The 21528-nt window shown below is 40.9% G+C and overlaps 1 protein-coding gene across 1 annotated transcript in view; it reads right to left on the bottom strand.

The window, feature by feature from the left end:
• Window positions 1-21528, bottom strand: part of zc3h3 (zinc finger CCCH-type containing 3) — a 250275-nt gene that overhangs the window by 48476 nt on the left and 180271 nt on the right. The window contains exon 9 of the mRNA XM_060824460.1: window positions 3819-3950. Coding sequence (XP_060680443.1) covers window positions 3819-3950 — 132 coding nt within the window. The remainder of the gene's footprint in view (window positions 1-3818; window positions 3951-21528) is intronic.

Below are 21528 nucleotides of genomic sequence, written 5' to 3'. Positions count from 1 at the left end.
CTTTCACGGAGCATTGCTATGGCCATCGAGATTACTCATCGAGTGACATTATGCTAACATCTCCTCATAACTTCTCACATTTAAATTAACTCATACTGTATGAAAAGTTTTACGATAAAAAAAGCTGTGACAAATATAATTCAAGACTGCCAGACAACAGGCTGTTCAACACAACAGCCTTTAGGAGGATACAGTTCCAAATTTCCACTATCAAGGGAAAAAGTGACATAAAGCTGGTCCTTTTCTTTTCTAAAAGCTGTTCCTTGGCTCAAGGATACTCTGTCCTTGACTTTTTTCAGAGGGGTAATAAACCAGACCAGGCTCTGATCAGTCTAGTTTGGTACAGAGATGAAAAGGATTTTGAGAAGCCTTTTGTTTATATGTAAACTGATGAGACTTCAGGCCAAAATGGTCATATTTTGGAAGTGACCTGTATAAAGAAAGGGGAGTGAGGGTAGCTCTTTAGCTGAGCTGAGCAGTTTGTTCAGTCTTGAACTGGTGGCGGTTCAACAGGGAGCTGCGTGGAAACTCTCTCTCTCTCTTTCTGCCCTTCAACTTCAATCTGTGAGCATTTGTTCCATTTATATTGGTTTTTAAAGGGAATTTGCTTATTGGGACTGTTGTACATATTCAGAATAGCACAATTAAGTCTAGTTATTTATGGATTGGCTTATCTAACATACTGTGAAATATTTTTTAAAATAGTCTAAATATTGTGGTCTGAAATGCATTGCCCAGAGATGGTGGTTGAATCACTTTACAATCCTCAGGGCATGGCAGTTGAGAATTATTTGATCAGCTATAACAGCAACAGAAAGAATCCATAAAATTACAGGCCAGCGGGCCGAATGTCAGTGGTGAGGAAATTATTAGGGAAGATTTTTATGGATAGGATTGGTCTGAATCATTCCTTTTTATCCAGCGTATTCCATAAACCTGTTGCTTTCACAACAGTGATAACTTTCACACAAAGCCATGCTGCCTATTACGAGTAAGTCTATATTTTTCCAAACATGGGTAAATCCTATCCATAAAAATCTTCCCTAATAATTTCCTCACCACTGACATTCGGCCCGCTGGCCTGTAATTTTATGGATTCTTTCTGTTGCCCTTCTTTAACAAAGGAATAACATTGGCTATTCTTCTGTCCTCTGATATCTCTTCTATGAATATTGGGAGTAAAAATGGTATACAATTAAAAATGGCGTACAATTAATACCTTTCACTTGACACAGAGAATGTTGATAAATTCTAGGGTGTCTTACGGCAATTTAACACCATGCTTGTAATGGGAAGTAGTCAGCACTTTTGGCATTATTTAGAGAAGATTATTTAACCCACTGAAGGCCTAAAGTGGCATTTTGGCTCCTTTGGAAAATTTTATGAATTATCAGCATTTCTGGAATTATATTTATAGACTAGCTTCAAGTCTCTAGGGGTGGGGGTGTCTATCAAGTTATTATTTTTTCACCACCTCCTATTAACTGCAAAATTACAAAAATAGTAGTCAGCATTTGTATTCCAAAGCTCAAGGTGGTAATATATCAAGACAATCGCTTCAGAACCTTTAAATGCGGGTTTCAAAATAGGCAGAATACAGCAAAGACTGCAGATGCTGGAAGTCTGAAGGCAATAGATGTGAAGCTGGAAGAGCACAGCAGGTCAGACTGCATCCGAGGAGCAGCAAAGTCAACATTTCAGGCAGAAAACTTTTGTCAGAAGCAACTTGCCCCTCTCTAACTATTTCAATGTTGAGGAAAGAAAAACTTGTACTTCTGTTTTTTGTTTCATAATCTCAAAATGTTGCAAAGCACTTTACATCCAAAGATGAACCTGCCAATGAATCACGGCTTAAAGCAGGATGCAAAAGATTACTAGGTATGCACAAACCTTCAGAAAAAAAAAGTTTCAAGAGATGAGGCATCAACAGAGTCTCTGCTATGATCCTCAAACACATTGTAAGACCTGTATTCACATTCTGGGCCAATCTTTTCAACCAATCAAATTTTACAATTGACAGACAGATAGACAAAGAGAAGGCTTTTAAAGAAGGAAAATGTGAATTAAATTCAAACAAAATACTGAAGAGAAATATAAAGGCTAACAAATTTGATTAAGAGGGAACAAAAAGGAGACAGGAATGAAAAAATGTGAACATTATTTATTTCGATTTGATTTACTACAGTCACGTGTACTGAGGTACAGTGAAAGTTGTCTTATGTGCTTTGCAGACGGATTGTACTGTACTGCACCAGAGAGTAACAGAACAGAGTGCAGGATGCAATGTCACAGCTGCTGATTATAAGAATTATAAACATTATAAATATCTACAAGTAACTTACTAGTTGCAAAAATTAGACTGCAGCTTTAACTGTTTAGCTTTGGGTTGGAGAGAGAAAAACTCATTTCAGGAGTATAAATCTCATCATTAAAAAGGGCAGAATCCGCAGATGCTGCTGGACCTGCTGTGCGTTTCCACCGTCACACTTTTCGACCAAGTCGTCTAACAAGGTCAACCTCGACATCGGGAGCAACTTCGCTGCATCTTTTATGCATCTATCAGACGCTGAAGTGAGATTCTTGAGGTAGCAGAGATGCCTATTAACAGGAATCATTGCTTATTCACAGCCTTATTAACTGCACATCTCATTAATATTCAGCTTATCTTACCAAACATGCCAAGCAAACAAACTTCTGAGAATTCTTGACATAGTGACTGCTTACTCCAAAGGATGTCCATGTTGGACACCAACAACAATATCTCAAGAATTGCTCCCTGGCACTAGATACACACACCCACATCCACAGAAAATGGTATCAGATCTGTATAAGTTTCTAAGAACCACATGGAATTATTTAACCCTGTCTATAACTTGTTGCTTATGCTGCTTGGCACATAAGTAAGCCTCTGTTGTAGACTCACCAGGCTGACATCTCATATTTTAGTACGTCTGGTGTTGCTCTTGGCATGCCCTTCTGCACTCCTCATTCAGAAAAAGAAACATTAGTTGGGATACCAGCACATGATCATACAAGACTGAGTTGCATTCTCCTCTTAAGTGTCCCTCCCATACATATGCATTTATATGTATGGGAAATTTAAAGCAGGGTGGGTTAGGTGGGGGTGGAGGTGGGCAGGTCATAAGCAGAGGAGAGTATTAACTTACTGCCATAACACCAAAAGCACAACAGATTATTTATCAGCAACAAAATCTTCCACAATTTACACTCTCATGAATTTCTACTATCTTCTAAGTAAGATATTTCGACAGCAGTTCTACAATGTTAACCCGACATCATAATCAAGGTATTTATTCTCACTTGTATTCCATGGAGAATGGAACTAAAGTTATTGTGTTCCACAGGGTATTAAATCACCAGTCTGTATCAGTCATTTCAACAGGAATGAAGGTTAAATAGCTGAAGAACAGAGGAAGATGGACAGCACAATGGATTAAGCTCAATGTCCTTTCGTCTTTAGTATCTAGATCTGAATCGAACAGAGACCGAGTGGCGTTCCCTTCGAGTCTGTTAGTATAAAAAATTCTGTTCCAAATAAGTTTCAGCCTGATGCATAAAGCTGGGGAGCTTCAATTAGTATCTAATATTGCTATGTGTGAGGTTTGATGCGTCTAAAATAAGACGATGCTAGCAACATTAACGCCCCTCAATCAAATGAGCACTAAATTTATCACTCATGCAAAATAGACCCAAGAATAGTAACAGTAAATTTAGAAACATATTCTCCTTTAAAAGGCACAAAATAAATGTCTTAATAACAAAAGAGTACTGATAGTAAACATTCCCTCCTAATATACCTTTGCTCCCAACGGGCAATATCCTTTTACGAAATCTCGGCAAACTTCAGCCTTCCTCGACACATACACGTGGCTGTAAGGGCAGTTATTATTACTGCAGATCCCTCGGAGGTAATAAGAGCAAACTGGCATCTATAATGCAAACAGAAAACAACATTCTGAATATTTATGAGCTAGACATTCCAATTGCTTATCAATGAAAACAGCATGAAGGAGAAACATTAATCTGCAAACAATCAACTAGTCCAAATTCAAGTTGCTCAAAAGTATCTGCTTGCAATATCAAATGTTTCTCAGTTCGCCTTAAGTGAATGCTGTCCCCTAGGATCTGAAAGTTCCAGTTTTTTTTAATTGAACATCTACATAGATGCATTATCCACTGATGAACAATTGTACTTGCCTATTTGTTGGAATGCAGGTAGTTTGTGCTGCACTATCAATTAATTCAATGTTGCAGAATATAGGCACAGCTTTTACAGATTTAAATGCTTATTGGTAACGCTGTCTTAGACATGTTCCGGGATCATACTGCTCTTGCAATCTGCTACAGGCAATCTATCCCCTTACTTTGATATACAACTTATTGAGGTCCAATTTCAAGGTGTATAAAAAGTAAAGGAGCCCACATCCACAATTCCTGCATTTCTATAAAAGTTGCACACAAATCAGTACAGCTATCACTTGTGTAACACTCAGGTTCTGCTCCTAAAGAATGGTGTATTAAATCAAATATCACTTTAGTTTATGAGAAAGTACATAATAAAGGTGGGTCACATTCCTGACCTTTAATTTTAACCTTGAACATAACTAGCCCAAACACTTTTTACCAACTCTTAATATCTTATTATTTTGGGTAAGTCATCTCATCTGCATTGCTTCCCAGCTCCAGATTGTCACGTTCCCTGATTCAGTATACTCATGCGTGCCTTTTCTTTTGCCGCTCCCTCCAGTTAGTAGCATCACACCCAGATTCCTCTGGCTTTCCTTCTCCTGACCTGGCACCTTGCAGTCACCAATCCTCCTATTTGCTGCTTCTCTCGACTCATTGCCTTTCCCGCTTGTGGCCTCGCTCCCAATTGTCCTAGCCATCTAACTTGCTGCTTCCCTGTCCTAAACCCTCACTGTGACCCAGAGGAGGGTCAACCAGAGGAAAAAGGAGTGTATGAGAAAACAAAGCAAGGGAGGGGGACACATCAGGGGGGAGTTGGCAATTGTAGTGTTTGGGGAAGGGGTGTTAAGTTGGAGAGTGGGACCATTGAAGAAGAGCTAGTGAGTGTTACGGATTAGGAGAGGTGCTGGCTAGCGGGAGGTTCAGAGAGTGAAGAGGCAAAGAAGGCGAGGCAGTGAAACATGAACGATAGTGAGTGAAAGCCCTGGGTGAAAGGAGGCAAAAGAAAGAAGCGTTAAATGGAAATGTTACAGGACAGATAATGTTTGGGAGGGCCAAGTGGAGAGAGACAGTGAAACAGAAAGGTCCTGAGGGCAGGTCGTATGCAAGATCATCAGGATAGAAGTGACGAGCAAGGGGAGAGATAGGTGAGTGGGGGTTGGGGGATGAGTTTGTGGCAATTGGAAGAGTCATGACTACAAGTGTCACTAGAGAGATTGGCAAGCAGAAGGTTGAGGATAGAGGTGATGAGTGAGAGAGGTAGCACATAGTAGAGTTTGGGAAAGAGCTGGTGAGTAGTTTGTTTTTAAAAAGACTCAGTGCGCTATAAGTAGATGCACTGAAGTCCAAATATTCAAGCTCCATTAAAGTTTGAAAGTACACAATCAGAAACTGTCTTAAATGGAAGATGCCTGCATAATATTTATTCCAAGTTTACAAAACACCAACGATTATTACTCGACCTGGTAATTATGTCAGCCAAGTGAATAAAGTGTCATTAGGGGAATATCAGGGGACAGTGAACATTGTAGCGTAAAGTTTAGTTTGCCTATTGGGGTAGAAAAAAGGAGTCACTGACAGCAAGAATTTTTTTTTGAGTCAATGAAGAATGAATTGATCTGGCTTGATACATTGGAACCAAATGTTAGAGGCAAAGTTGTTACTGAACATTAAGCTGTCTTTCAAGAGGAAATAGCTTGGGCAAATAAATCCAAAGTTCTCTGCAAGATATAATTCAGATGAAGATGGAAGTGCTCTTATACGAGATGTCCAGTGGATAATACAATTGAGATCCAGATTCAACTCAGAAGGTTTGGTGTGGACTTGAAAAAACAAATGAGAGAAGCAAAAACAGAGTGAGAATGAAGACGAGTGACGAGCAAGAAAAAAAATTCAAACTCTTCTGCACATATTTATTTGTATTTATCTTCACCAAGAAAGATGCTGCAAAGATCATGGTGAAAGAGGTGGTAATTCATACACTTAAAGGGGGATTGAATGCACTCATCATAATTTTCTAGCCTTCCTTAGACTAAGGGTGGTGACAGAGAACTGAAGAAAAGCAAAAGTTATACCCTCATTCAAAAAAATGTGTGTAAAATGGGCCCAGCTGCTACAGGTAGTTTAACCTCAGTAATTAAGAAGCTTCTAGAAACAGTGAATTACATAAAATAAATTGTCACTTGGGTGAATTATGGAATTAATTAATTATGACTTTGTTAAGACAAGTCACATGTTCACATTCATTGCTGCCCTAGTCCTTCTAGGAAGTAAAGGTCACGGGTTTACAAGGTGCTGTAAACCTTCCTGATGAAGGGCTTTTGCCCGAAACGTTGATTCTCCTGCTCCTCGGATGCTGCCTGACCTGCTGTGCTTTTCCAGCACCACTCTAATCTAAACTGATTTCCAGCATCTGCAGTCCTCACTTTTGCCTCCTTTCCTTATAGCAAAGTAGGTCCACATACACAAAATGGATTTCAACATTAAAAGGAGGCAGCTCACCAGCACCTTCTCAAGGGCAACTATGATTCAGCAATAAATGCTGCCTCAGCCAGCTTGGCCCACATGTCTCAAATGAATTTTTAAAAGGGTTCAGATCTGGAATATAATGCCCGTAAGTATGGAGGGGGTCAGTTCAATTGAGGCATAATGAAAGAACTGAATTATTAGTTGAAAAGGAAGAACATGCAATGCCACTGCAGAAGGCTAGGAAGTAACACTGAGTAACCTGCTCCTTCAGAGAACCAACATTACATGTTGGACCGATAGGCCTCTTTCTGTGTTGTACCGTTGATAGTTCTGTGCTCGAACAAGGAGGGCTGGTGGAGTAACGCTAAGTTTTCTGGACCAGCAATCCTGAAATTTTGACTAATGCTCTGGGGACATGGGCAGCTGGTGGAATTTATATTTAGTCTATAAAATCTGGAATTACACATCAGTAAAGGTGATGAAGAAACTGTTATCTATTGAGGTTAAAGTCATCTTGCTCAATAATGCTCTTTAAGGGAGGGAATCTGCCATCCTTACCTAGTCTGGCCTACATGTCACTCCAGATCCACAGCAATGGCTGTTTTGTGGTCAATTCTTAGTCTTAAATGGAATGATGAAAAAAAAAATAGACCCCAATTTTATGGAACAAAAGGTGCTTAAAGCAGGTGTAAGGCAGAAAATACAGTTGAGAATCAACAAGAATACCGAAGGCTTGAGGGGACAGGGAGGTGAGAATTCAAATATGAAAAGCAAACAGGAACTCTGAGAAAAGACTAGCAGCTAACCTAAAGAGAAATTGCAAAATCTTCTGTAGGGTTACAGTGTGTAATTACAGATAGAGACAGGGAGCGTGGCTGAGATATTAAATGAATACTTTGCATCTGTCTTCACAAATGAGCAAGATGCTGCCAAGGCAGTGATGACACAGGAAGAAACCCTCAATAGAAGGAATCAAAATTAGTAAAGAACAAGCCTTAGATAGGTTGTTGGCACATAAAGTTAATAAGACACTGCACCGTAAGAGATGCATCCAAGGATTTTGAAGAAAGTGAGGGTTAAAATGATGGAGGCACTGGCCATAACATTCAGACTTCCATAGCCTCCAGGGTGCAGCCAGAAGGCTAGAGAATTGTCAATATTACGGCCATATTCAAAAAAGATTGCAAGGATAATTCCAGCAATGAAAGACCAATTAGTTTAAATGTCTGTGGTGGAGAAACTTTTGGAAACAATTGTATAGCATACAATCAGCAGTCACACATAAAAAGGTGGATTGATTGGCAAGAATCAGCATGAATTTCTAAAGGAGAAATCATGTTTGACTAATTTGTTGAAGCTTTTTCAAAGAGGTAATGCAAAGTGTGGATGAGAGTAACATTAGGACACTGTAAACATGGATTTCCAGGAGGCATTTAATACAGTGCCCCAGAACATATTTGAGAGGAAAACTGTAGGTCATGGTATAAAAAGGACAATGGCAAAATGAATACTAAATTGGATATTTTTTGTGCTGGAGGAAGGTTTTTAGTGGAGTTCTCCAAGCATCAGCATGGAACCCTTGTTCTCCTGATACAGACAATCCCTGGGTTGTGAATGGGCTCCATTTTGAAGTCCATTTGCAAGTCAACTTATATGCAGATTGGAACACCAGATGATAAAATACAGTTCTAGGCAGATACTGTAAGTTTCTTCATAGGTCCTTCAGCAGAGAGGTAAAACTGAGGTTCTTTCTGCCTGATCAAGTTAATATTAAAAGCAAACTCCTGATGAAAACTATTTCTATTTGTGCCCATATTTTTCACGTTTCTTGCTTCAAGTTCATATAAAAAGTGAGGTCTGCAGATGCTGGAGATCAGAGCTAAAAATGTGTTGCTGATTAAAGAACAGCAGGTTAGGCAGCATCCAAGGAACAGGAAATTCGACGTTTCGGGCCAGAGCCCTTCATCAGGAAGGGCTCTTGATGAAGGGCTCTGGCCCAAAACATCAAATTTCCTGTTCCTTGGATGCTGCCTAACCTGCTGTGCTTTAACCAGCAACACATTTTCAGCTCAAGTTCACATGTCTAGTATTTTGGAAAGCCTTATTCTTAGCCTTACCGGTGGAGCAAAATTCTAAGCTAATTTGGCTTGGAATGCATTTGTATTAATTACATAGAATTAGTTTTAAAGGTAGGTGGCTAGGTCTCAACTTTAATAGTCCATCATGTCGACTGAGCTCCAGGAGGCAATTAAATCTCACATAAACATAAAAAAGATTCAACATTCTAGCTCTAATCTACAAATAACAAAAATTGAGACTGTGGTGTTTAACAGAGAGAGAAAAAAGGCACTGAAATCAGCTCCTTCAGCCAATTATCAGCCAATTTAATAGTTTGAAGTATCCACACTTTTCCCAGTCTAAAAATATAAGAAAACTAGTACTGTTATTTCAATTAACCTATGTTATACCCTGGTGACTCCAGCATCATACGCAATGACACCGCATCCATTAACAAAAGGTTCTGAAGCATCCCTCTGCCATTATATAGCATTTATACAAGGGAATCAGACATCAAAGCTAATGAAGCCTAACAAAACAAGAGATCCTAAATTGCACACAACTGAATTTTCAAGCTCGATTACAGGGGAAAGTGCTGATTCCCCATAAGTAGACAAGAGAAAATACACAATAATGGACATCAGCTTCTGTCCTTTCCTCTACTAATCTACAGAACAAGCTTATGCATCTGTTTGCTACATATTTGGATTTTTTAAAAAAAATCTGTGAATAACTGATTTTTGAGCATTAACTGTGCAAAAGCAACTGTCCAGCGGAGATGTATGTATCGTAGATGGTGATGGGCTTTGGGGAAACAGGAGGTGAGATACACAGTGCAAAGATCCAAGACTTTGATTTTCTGTTATAGCCACAGTATTTGTATGGCAGAATATAGGCTCAAAAATGGACAGATAGCCCACTGGTTCTGCTCAACCATTTAACACATTCATGGTTGATCAAACAGCTGAATGTCATTTACCAACTCTAGCCTCATAACAAAAACAAGGTGCTGGAGAAACTCCGCAGCTCTGGCAGCATCTGCACAGAGATAAACTTAACAAAACTGACTTTTCATCAGAAATGAAAGCAGTTGGGAAAGGGCAGTTTTTATGCTGATGATGGGGTGGTCGGAGGGAATGAGGAGGAATGAAGAGATTACGTGGAGGCATTGCTGAAGACGAGGTGGGGGAATGCTGGGTAGGGGGTTGCAGAGAGAGAGAGAGAGAGAGACATACATAGACACAGAAAGAGGCAAGACAAACAAAGAGATTGGTCATGATAAGACCAGAGCTAAGACAAGCTAGGAGGGGACATGAGAAGTTGTTGGCAGACAGCATCAGGGAAAACCCTAAAGTTTTCGACAGATATATAAGGGATAAAAGAATGATGAGAATAAGATTAGGGCCAATCAAGGACAGTAGTGTGAAATTGAGAGTGGAATCAGAGGAGATAGGAAAGCGCTAAATGAATATTTTTCATCACTATTCACACAATGTTGCTGAGGAGAATAATGAGAAACAGGCTACGAGACTAGATGAGATTATGGTTCACAAGGATGAGGTGTTAGAAATTCTGAAAAGTGTGAAAATAGATAAGTCCTCTGGATCAGATGGGATTTATCCTAGGATTCTCTGGGAAGCCAGAGAGGAGAATGCTGAGCCTTTGGCTTTGATCTTAATGTCATCATTGTCTACAGGAATAGTACCAGAAGACTGGAGGATAGCAAATGTTGTTCCCCTGTTCAAGAAGGGGAGTAGAGACAATTCTGGTAATTATAGATCAGTGAGCCTTACTTCGGTTGTGGGCAAAGTTTTGGAAAAGATTATAAGAGATGGGATTTATAATCATCTCGATAGGAATAAGTTGAGTAGAGATAGTCAACACGGTTTCATGAATGGTAGGTCGTGCCTCACAAAACCTTATTGAGTTCTTTGAGAAGGTGACCAAACAGATGGATGAGAGTAAAGGAGTGACGTATATGGATTTCCGTAAGGCGTTCGATAAGGTTCCCCATGGTAGGGTACTGCACAAAATATGGAGGCATGGTATTGAGAGTGATTTAGCAGTTTGGATCAGAAATTGGCTAGCTGAAAGAAGACAGAGGGTGGTGGTTGATAAGAAATGTTTATCCTGGTGTTCATTTGCTAGTGGTGTACCACAAAGACCTGTTTTGGGTCCACTGTTGTTTGTCATTTTTATAAATGATCTGGATGAAGGCGCAGAAAGATGGGTTAGTAAATTTGCGGATGACACTAAGGTCAGTGGAGTTGTGGATAGTGCTGAACGATGTTGCAGGTTACAAAGAGACATAGATAAGCTGCAGCGCTGGGCTGAGAGGTGGCAAATGGAGTTTAATATGGAAAAGTGTGAGGTGATTCACTTTGGAAGGAGTAACAGGAATGCAGAGTACTGGGCAAATGGTAAGATTCTTGGTAGTGTAGATCAGCAGAGAGATCTCGGTGTCCATGTACATAGATCCCTCAAAATTGCCACTCAAATCGATAGGGTTGTTAAGATGGCATACGGTGTGCTAGCTTTTAATAGTAAAGGTATCGAGTTTTTGAACCATGTGGTCATGCTGCAGCTGTACAAAACTCTGGTGCAGCTGCACACTGAGTACTGCTTACAGTTCTGGTCATCGCATTATAGGGAGGATTTGGAAGTTTTGGAAAGGGTTCAGAGGAGGTTGACAAGGATGTTGCCTGGTATGGAGGGAAGGTCTTACGAGGAAAGGTTCAGGGAGTTGAGGCTGCTTTCGTTAGAGAGAAGAAGGTTGAGAGGTGACTTAATTGAGTCATATCGGATAATCAGATGATTAGATAGGGTGGACAATGAGTGTCTTTTTCCTAGAATGATGATGGATAGCACGAGGGTGCATAGATTCAAATTGAGGGGTGATAGACATAAGACAGATGTCAGAGGTAATTTTTTTTACTCAGAGTAGTAAGGACATGAACGCACTGCCTGCAACTGTTGTAGACTTGCCAACTTCACAGGCATTTAAATGGTCATCAGATAGGCATATGGTTGAGAATGGAACAGTGTAGATTAGATGGGCTTCAGACTGGTTTCACAGGGCAGCTCAACATCAAGGGCCAAAGGGCCTGTACTGCGTTGTAATGTTCTATGTTCTATGATAAAAACTGAAAGAACTGTGAATGCTGGAAATCTGAAACAAAAACAGCAGTTATTGGAAAATCTTAGCAGGTATGGCAGCATCATATTGTGAACAGCTGGTGCCTCCGAGTACTGATCCTTGCAGTATCCCACTAGTCAGAACTTGCGCATTTAATTCTGTTTCTCTCTGTTAGCCAATCCATAATCCATGCCATTTCCTTCTCTGCATGTGCTTTGATTTCACTAATTGTCCTCCTGTGAAAGACCTTAGCGAAAGCCTTCTAAAATCTAAGTACAGGTAGACAACCCTTTATCTGAAATCCAAAAAACTCCCAAGTCCGAAGGTTTTTTGGTGAGTTTTTTTTCTCATTAACAAGGTTGTTTGGCATGCAAACAGGTAAACCAAGTTGACACCCATTCGATGCGTGTCACTCAGTTGCGGTGTGTGTGTATGTTTGTGTGTGGGTATGTATGTGGGGGGGGGGGCGCGTGGCCCAGCACTGGCAGGCCTCAATTCTGTCTCAAGGCCTGTTTTACTCATAGTCTGCTCCTCCAGTAAGATTTTTTTTAAATTTCACCATCAAATTGTCACTTAATCTGAAATCAAAAAATTCTGAATTCCAAAAACCAGATGGTCCTGAGAATTTCGGATAAAGGATTGTGCATCATTATACTACATCCATCGACTTCTCTTTATCAACTATGTTAGTAACATCCTCAAAAAAACTCCACACGCTTGTAAAATACGATTTTCCATTTGCAAATCCACACTTCTATCCAATTAGATTATTACCATCCAAGTGTCCATTCATTCTTGATGACAGTTTCTAACATTTTCTCCATGAATGATATATAGCTCAGAAGTCTATCGTTCCATGTTTTCCCTTTTGCTCCTTTTTTAAATAGAGGGGTGGCATTTTACAGTTTTCAATCTGCAGGAATCTTCCCAGAATCTATGGAATCTTGGAGTAATCACCAATTATCGATTATTTCTGAAATCTCATCCCCCGTAACTTTAGTGCTCAGTTGTTTTACCCAATCTATATGCAGATTGAATTTAGCCATGATTACTGTACTTGATTTATACCAAGTAAAAAGTGAGGTCTGCAGATGCTGGAGATGAGAGCTGAAAATGTGTTGCTGGTTAAAGCACAGCAGGTCAGGCAGCATCCAAGGAACAGGAAATTCGACGTTTCGGGCCAGAGCCCTTCATCAGGAATGAGGAGAGGATGCCAGGCAGGCTAAGATAAAAGGCAGGGAGGAGGGACTTGGGGGAGGGGCGATGGAGATGTGATAGGTGGAAGGAGGTCAAGGTGAGGGTGATAGGCTGGAGTGGGGTGGGGGCGGAGAGGTCAGTAAGAGGATTGCAGGTTAGGAGGGCGGTGCTGAGTTCAAGGGAATCGACTGAGACAAGGTGGGGGGAGAGGAAATGAGGAAACTGGAGAAATCTGAGTTCATCCCTTGTGGTTGGAGGGTTCCTAGGCGGAAGATGAGGCGCTCTTCCTCCAACAGTCGTGTTGTTATGTTCTGGCGATGGAGGAGTCCAAGGACCTGCATGTCTTCGGTGGAGTGGGAGGGAGAGTTAAAGTGTTGAGCCACGGGGTGGTTGGGTTGGTTGGTCCGGGTGTCCCTGAGGTGTTCCCTGAAGCGTTCTGCAAGTAGGCGGCCAGTCTCCCCAATATAGAGGAGGCCACATCGGGTGCAGCGGATGCAATAGATGATGTGTGTGGAGGTGCAGGTGAATTTGTGGCGGATATGGAAGGATCCCTTGGGGCCTTGGAGAGAAGTAAGGGAGGAGGTGTGGGCGCATGTTTTGCATTTCCTGCGGTTGCAGGGGAAGGTGCCAGGAGTGGAGGTTGGGTTGGTGGGGGGTGTGGACCTGACGAGGGAGTCACGAAGGGAGTGGTCTTTGCGGAACGCTGATAGGGGAGGGGAGGGAAATATATCCCTGGTGGTGGGGTCCGTTTGGAGTTGGCGGAAATGACGGCGGATGATACGCTGTATACGGAGGTTGGTGGGGTGGTAGGGGAGAACCAGTGGGGTTCTGTCTTGGTGGCGGTTGGAGGGGCGGGGCTCAACGGCGGAGGAGCAGGAAGTGGAGGAGATGCGGTGGAGGGCATCGTCGATCACGTCTGGGGGGAATCTGCGGTCCTTGAAAAAGGAGGCCATCTGGGCTGTACGGTATTGGAACTGGTCCTCCTGGGAGCAGATGTGGCGGAGGTGAAGGAATTGGGAATATGGGATGGAGTTTTTACAGGGGGCAGGGTGGGAGGAGGTGTAGTCCAGGTAGCTGTGGGAGTCAGTCGGTTTATAGTAGATGTCTGAGTTGAGTCGGTCGCCCGAGATAGAAATGGAAAGGTCTAGGAAGGGGAGGGAGGAGTCTGAGACAGTCCAGGTGAATTTGAGGTCGGGATGGAAGGTGTTGGTAAAGTTGATGAACTGTTCAACCTCCTCATGGGAGCACGAGGCAGCGCCGATACAGTCATCGATGTAGCGGAGGAAAAGGTGGGGGGTGGTGCCAGTGTAGTTGCGGAAGATGGACTGTTTCACATATCCTACAAAGAGACAGGCATAGCTGGGGCCCATGCGGGTGCCCATGGCAACTCCTTTAGTTTGGAGGAAGTGGGAGGATTGGAAAGAAAAGTTATACCAAGCCTCATGCTATCACTACTACTTGGTGGACTAAAAATAACTCTTACCAATATCTGGCACACATTCTTGCATCTTAGTTCCACTCAGCCAAGATGCTTCAGGCAGGGTTTAACAATGGCAGATAGGACCAAAACCCAGAATTCCAGTTCTCGCGGTTTTCATTATTGTGGGATAATGGTGTGGATCAGGAGCCAGCATGCTGCTGTCTTGGTGTTAGTAGCACCACTGTGGTAGTGAACATTTCAAAACTTCTACAATTTCTATGGTGTGTGAACTTTGGTAGGCCGTAAAAATTATTTTCATTCTGAGAACCTTTAATCTGGAGTTGGGACCCACTGGATAGGCCCTGACAAAAAGTATTGCATACTTCCCACTTTATTAGGAAGCTTTGTTGCATATGATGTTTCTTCACTTTCTGTAAAATTGTGGTAGAACATTTGGTATGTGATTGTTAAATAATATTGTTCACAGGATTTTATGTTTTGACAACTGGCAAGCTGGCAAGGTAGACAGCAACATTACAAAAGTGGAAAATTCTTCAAATGCATAATAGTATATTATCCACTAGACAAAGTGCTAGTCTGCATTGTTCTATATTCAAAGACTAGCCCAATTTAAAATCTTGATTGAATAATGTGAAACCCACTGATTTCATTTTCTTCTTTGAAGTTCAGATCATTAATCTATTGGGCAATACAATGCTCTGACAGTTGGCTGAACTTCTGGATATATTCAAAATTTCTAATGGATTCTACACAGGAGGGTCTATTGACACAGTTACTCAATGGAATACCATTATAAATACTTGGCTGCTTTTCAAATCATTAATGACTGTTCAGCAGGGTTTGTTTCGACAACTGTGAAGAATTATGTTAGTTTGCTTATTTTGACAGAGGTTTGTTAAAGAGGATTTTTTTAAAAACTGGCTTTTCAAGTATTTTCATTTATTTTGACATTTTTAGGGGCTGTAAAGAATTAAGAATTATATTTACAGTAGATAGTGGGAGGGTAGGTGAGTTGATTGAGGGTTGTGAAGGGGAAAGGTGAATGGAGAGGTATTGTAGTTTATGAGAGTAAGTGTGAGAGAGAGTGAGAGTGTGAATGAATGAGTGAGTGAGAGAAAGATATAAATAGAAGGACAGAGAAAAAAAAGTGTGTGTGTGTGTGTGTGTGTGTGTGTGTGTGTGTGTGTGTGTGAGAGAGAGTGAGAGAGAGAGAGAGAGAGAGAGAGAAAGATGAGGAGGCCTGACATTTATATCCAGAAATGGGTCAGAATCACAGCTATCAAAGGTAGGCCATTAAAACATGGTGACAAACACAGGATCTTGGATTCAAACACCCATAAATAACTGCCTTTGTACATGCGAAGTGGTAAAGATATAAGCCTTTCAACACAGCCAGATTTGTTTCCTGTGATAGTGATCAGTAATTGGTCCAATATATGTTTGGCCCCTCAATCTCATCATTATCTCATCATATAGCAAATTAAATCTGCCAAGTGAAAGCCCAAGCTCACCACCTTCAGTAAATACAGACTAAATGGTGCAGATTACAAAATAAACAACCAAAACCACAAAAATGAGGGACAACTCAAGGAAACAACTGATATGCAGAAAAACTAGCAAAGCAAATAAAATTAAACAATCAAGTTATAGAGGTTTATAGGATAGAAAAGGCCTGTCAGTGTGTTGTGTCAGCGCCAGTCAAAAACAACCACCTAACTATCCTTATCCCATTTTCCAGCACTCGGCCCGTAGCCTTAAATACCATGGCATTGTAAACAACATCTAAATACTTTTCTTAACTGACAAGGGTTTTTGCCTCTCCCATGCTGACAGGCAATGAGTTCCAAACAGCTGGATGAAGAAATGTTTCCTCACATTTCCTCTGAACCTTCTGCCCTTTACCTTAAATGTATGATTCCTGGCCATTGATCCCTCCATCAACGGGAAATATTTCTTCCTGTTTACTGTATCTATACCCCTCATAGTTTTATACATTCAATCAAGATCTCTTTCAAACTCCTCTGCTTCAATGAAAGTAACAACAGTCTATCCAGTCTCTCTTCCTAACTGAAACTCTCCAGCATAGGCAACATCTTGGAGAATCTCCTCTGCTCTCTCTCACTCCTATAATGTGAATTTCAGAACTGCACACAATACTCTAGACCTGGCCGAAATAACATTTTATAAAGTTACATTACAACATCCCTCTTTATTTCTTTCTTTTAGAGACATGTTCCAGCAAGGAAGCTAAAACAATATTTTTTTTTACACACTGAACATGCACTCTGTAGTCACAGCCTCACCTAAACTCTGCGATATATGATTAAATTTATATCACAGGTTGGATTGGTGTCAGAGTCAGGAGAAATCCCACCTCTGTGAACATGACCATTATTTTCAATCTGGAGGACTGTGAGAGGGGGGGCAGCCAACAAGGGAAGTTAATAAGAAGCTGCCTAGGCAGAAAATAAAGTCCAAAATAGCAATTATAAATGAAAACAATCCTCCTGCTATCATCCCAGCATATCCCATGACCAATCCTTGCCACCCTGTACCTCTGAGCCATCCAATTGTCCTTCAATGCATCAACATGCACCCCAATCTGAAAATGATGGCTTAGTAAATCAATCATGAAGTTCAAATTCTATAATTATTTTAAATAACCATGCACGCTCAAATACACTCAAACTGCACTCTTTTGGACATCTTATGTATAGTTTTACTGGCCCTAATAGGGATCTGCATGCTTGAACCTTTTCACAATCCCAAAGGATACCCGATCACTTCTAAAGAGTACTTTCCCTCCCACAAAAATGCCCCGGAACCAAATACAAGATATTCCTGCAGTACTCAGCCTCATACTCTCCTTATGCTCAACCCTTGTAACCTATTATCCTATACCCAAATGCAACGGCCCCCTCCTCCTATGCTGAGTTAGTGCCTGCCCCACTCTCCATCACGTCCTTGATCACCTACCATGCAAACTTATTGAGTATCCAGCTAGGCCAGTGTTTACTGTCCATCACTAATTCTTACAAGACACTGCTAACTATCTGACTTCCTGAACTGCTGCAGTCTTTAGGATGAATGGACAGCCACAGTGTTGTTAGGGAAGGAGCTCCAGGGTTTTGACCCAATAATAGCGAAAGAAATGCTCCAAATCAGGATCTTGGAAGGGAACATACAGATGATGGTGTGTCCAAGCATCTGCTGCTCTTGCCCTTTAAGGTGGTGGAGGTCAAGGATTTAGAAGGTGCTGTACAGGGAGTCTTGCAGAATCTCTGTGGCGCATCTTGCGGATGGTACTCAGTGTTGCCACTGTACTTAAACGTTGAAGGTATAAGATGGGTGATGTTGGGGATGGTGGGGATAAGAAGAGGAGAGGAGCACTTGTTGACAAGTCTTGTTAAATTGAACAGCTCCAACGGCAATATCAGCAGAGTCATCTCCACTGTTAATTGACCTAAAGGGCACATGACCCAACCCTGCCCTACTACACTCACCCCCACTTAAAGGAGCCATTTCTTTAACTGCAAAGGAAAATGGAGGCCTACGCTTTATCATAAAGGATCCCTGAATCATTACCCCAAAGGTGTTCTGTGACCATATTCACAGTTGCACCTTCGTTCTCCAAAGGATGATTCTAGCCATCAAAAGAAGTGCACTGAGAACATGTCTGCTCTAAATTGGTCTAATTCACGTATTTGGATTCCAGACACAGGAACTCTGAAATCCAGTTTCAGTGGAGGCAACTAGTGATTCAAATGGTCAAGAGTCCTCCAGGAACTGACAATGCATGAACCACAGCCTACACTCAATCCACCTCCCCTCTTTTCCAAGATAAAATTGAGACATGCCAAGATCAGGGTTAGGACTTGCAATTCCCAATGAATTTCCAGTATTTTGTCTGGTGGAGCCATTCTTCATCCTGGTGACATCACAGAATTTGTGAACTAGCTATGCCAATGTGGTACTCAATCTTTGTTTCACAAGTATTGCATAAGCAATGCCAAGTCTTGAAAACACTCAACACTCCTAACAAATTACGTGCTCTGTGCAAACACAGTGAATGCTGAAGAAACCCAGCAGGTCTGCCAGCATGTGTGGAGTGAAATAAAGTTAACATTTCAAGACTGGTATAACTCTTCTTTTTACTAAGTGCTCTGTGCGTATATGCATGAACACAACCCTTGCCATTAAGAAAGAAATATTGATATTTAAAGAGAAGGAAGCAGCCAATTGCTGCTCCCTCCAGATTTAAAATGAGATAAGATTAGTTAAAATTAACCTGTAGATACCTAGCAAACCAGGTTTCACACAGAACTGGACTTATCCTTTATGCAGAGTCAATCGAGTGATCAGCATCTACTGCCTCGTGGGAACCTCACTTGAAATTCAGTTCGACCCGAAAACACCAGATTTGTTAAGATTATCCCACTGATAACAAATATCTCCTATCTCTAGCTTTCTCTCAGTGAGATGTGATCCTGCCATAAATTTCTATTAGTGGTGCTTTATTATGTAATTGTAGTCAGGAGCTCAAAGGTAGTACATTCTTGGATTGGGAATTAGGAGGAAAAAGAAGATGCAGATAGCTGACCTGTACACGGCTCTGGGAATTAATATCTAATTTTATTTGTTACTATGCAGCCTTTGAAACAATAACGCATACCGATTCAAAAGGTAGTAATAGCCTGCAGACAAAAAGTAAAAAAAGTCTAAATATATAAACTTGCAAAGTTTCCAAATAATGGAGACATGGATTAATCTATTTGAACTACTTGCGTGAACAAATTGCTTTAATCATTGCCTGTTTGATTTTCCCAGGCTTTTTTGCTGCATATTTAGCAATTGTAAAAAATGAGCTTGGCCGAGTTATCGGCGTTTTGTTGCTTCTGCCTGAGAGTGTGATGAATGGCCCTAACTCCACCAGTCCTTGTAATAATACAGGTTAACGGAGAGCAGTGGGACTGGGAACACTGTTTCTGCTTCCTAGAGGCTTCCTGCTCCCATAAGTAATAAATCAAACATGCTGGTCTTATGGTTTGCAAATAACACTCAAGCATTTTTTGACCTGTGGCCGGCTACAGCACTTAAATAGTCAGTACTTCCTGTCTTCAGGCAGCTAGTAAAGCGCTTGAAAGGTGCACCTTTGTACAATGATCTCAATTATCATCCTCAAACTTTTTCCCTCTCTCATGGTACTGTAAAATTGTAAGGATAAAAGAGAAGTGGACAACAAAAAGTTTGAAAATAAAGAATAGAGTTTTGCATATTGAAGTGCACTTTCTTTTGACATTCTCGTAAACACTAATAAGCTAATCGATCAATGATGTCCAGTTTCCTAGGTCCAACTATCTTCAATTATTTTATCAATGATTTTGATTCCATTATCGAGAGAAGAAGGGACTGCACACTGATAATTATACCTTCAATTATAGTCACAATTTTCCAGATAATTAAGTTGCCCATGCTCACTTGCAGCAAGATCCAGATGGCATTCAACTCTGGGCTGACCAGTGGCAGGGAATGACCATCTCAGGTACTGACCAAAACTGGAAAAACCAAATAAATATCATTTAGCCTGTCAGAATGTATTTCAGCAAGCAGCTCAACTTTGGACTCCCTAAGCTTCTTTACCATTCACATTGCACAGGTCAGAAACACTGTGGAATAGTCTCAATTTGCCCAAACGGCTACAGTTACAATAACTTTATCATTTGGCTCATTTATTACCTACCCCTGTACAGAGGCTCCCTAATCCACAGTATAAACACATTTTTATATTGTATGGAGCAACACTGTCTATATTTAACAGGTTACCATTGTTTGCAAAGCGCTTTGGGGCATTCTACATCAATGCCAGTTCTTTAAAAGTCTGATGAATTGCAACTGTGTTTGATGTATCTAAGCACTCATTTTTTAAAAAATCTATTTTACACTTCGAATGGATTCAGAAGTAAACATGGCAACTATTTCATGAGATGGAAGAAAAGCAAATCATTTAAACAAAATGAGAGACGGTACCTTCAAGACTAATCAAGATGCCAATCAATTCTCTTCAGATCACACTAACGTTTTACAGTTTTAATTTATATAGTATGCATAACTTATCAATGAAATTGCAAGTTATGTTGCACATCTGTGAATCAAGATATTCTGGGATTTTTCACTTAACTCCTCTGATTGGGACAATTTGATTAACTAAGTTTAAATACTGAACAATGGAGACTAACCTTATAAAGAATAACTACAGTACAATGGTCGTCAGCACTCATGGTTTGGGTGCGACCCGAAATGAGTTTTTTGCTTCACCTTTCACTAAGGAAACGGACCTTGTTGTGAATGAGAACTTTGAGGAGCTGGGAAACAGGCTTGAACAGATCAAGTTTGATGAAGTTGATGTGATGGAAATTTTGGAAAACATTAAGACTTAAGTCCCCAGGGTCAGACCAGATTTATCCTAGGTTGCTCTGGGCAACAAGAAAGGAGGTTACTAAGCCACTGGTGAAGATCTTTGCTTCCTCACTCTCCACGGAAGTCACACTGGAGGACTGGAGGGAGGTGAACGTTGTTCCTCTTTTCATAAAGGGGAATAGGGAAATCCCTGGCAATTACAGACCAATCAGTCTTACGTTTGTGGTCAGCAATGTTTTGGAAAGAATTCTGAGGGATAGGATTTATCAATATTTGGAAAAGCGTAGTGTGATTAAAGGCAGTCAGCATGGCTTTGTGAGGGGCAGGTCATGCCTAACAAATCCTATTGAGTTCTTTGAGGAGGTGCCAAGAAAGATCGATGAAGGTCGAGCAGTGGATGTGGTGTATATGGACTTCAGCAATGCATTTGATAAGGTTCCCATGGTAGGCTCATTCATAAAGTCAGGAGGTATGGGATACAGGGAGATTTGGCTATCTGGAATCAGAATTGGTTAGCTGATTGAGGGCAGAGAGTGGTTGTAGGTGGAAAGTTCTTGGGCCTTTGCTCTTTGCAGTTTTTACAAATGACTTGGATGAGGAGGTT

This window comes from Hemiscyllium ocellatum, chromosome 4 (genome assembly GCF_020745735.1).
Source record: "Hemiscyllium ocellatum isolate sHemOce1 chromosome 4, sHemOce1.pat.X.cur, whole genome shotgun sequence".
In the NCBI taxonomy this organism is placed as follows: domain Eukaryota; kingdom Metazoa; phylum Chordata; class Chondrichthyes; order Orectolobiformes; family Hemiscylliidae; genus Hemiscyllium; species Hemiscyllium ocellatum.
Note: the sequence above shows the minus strand (reverse complement) of the source record. Positions and strands in the feature narration are given on the sequence as shown.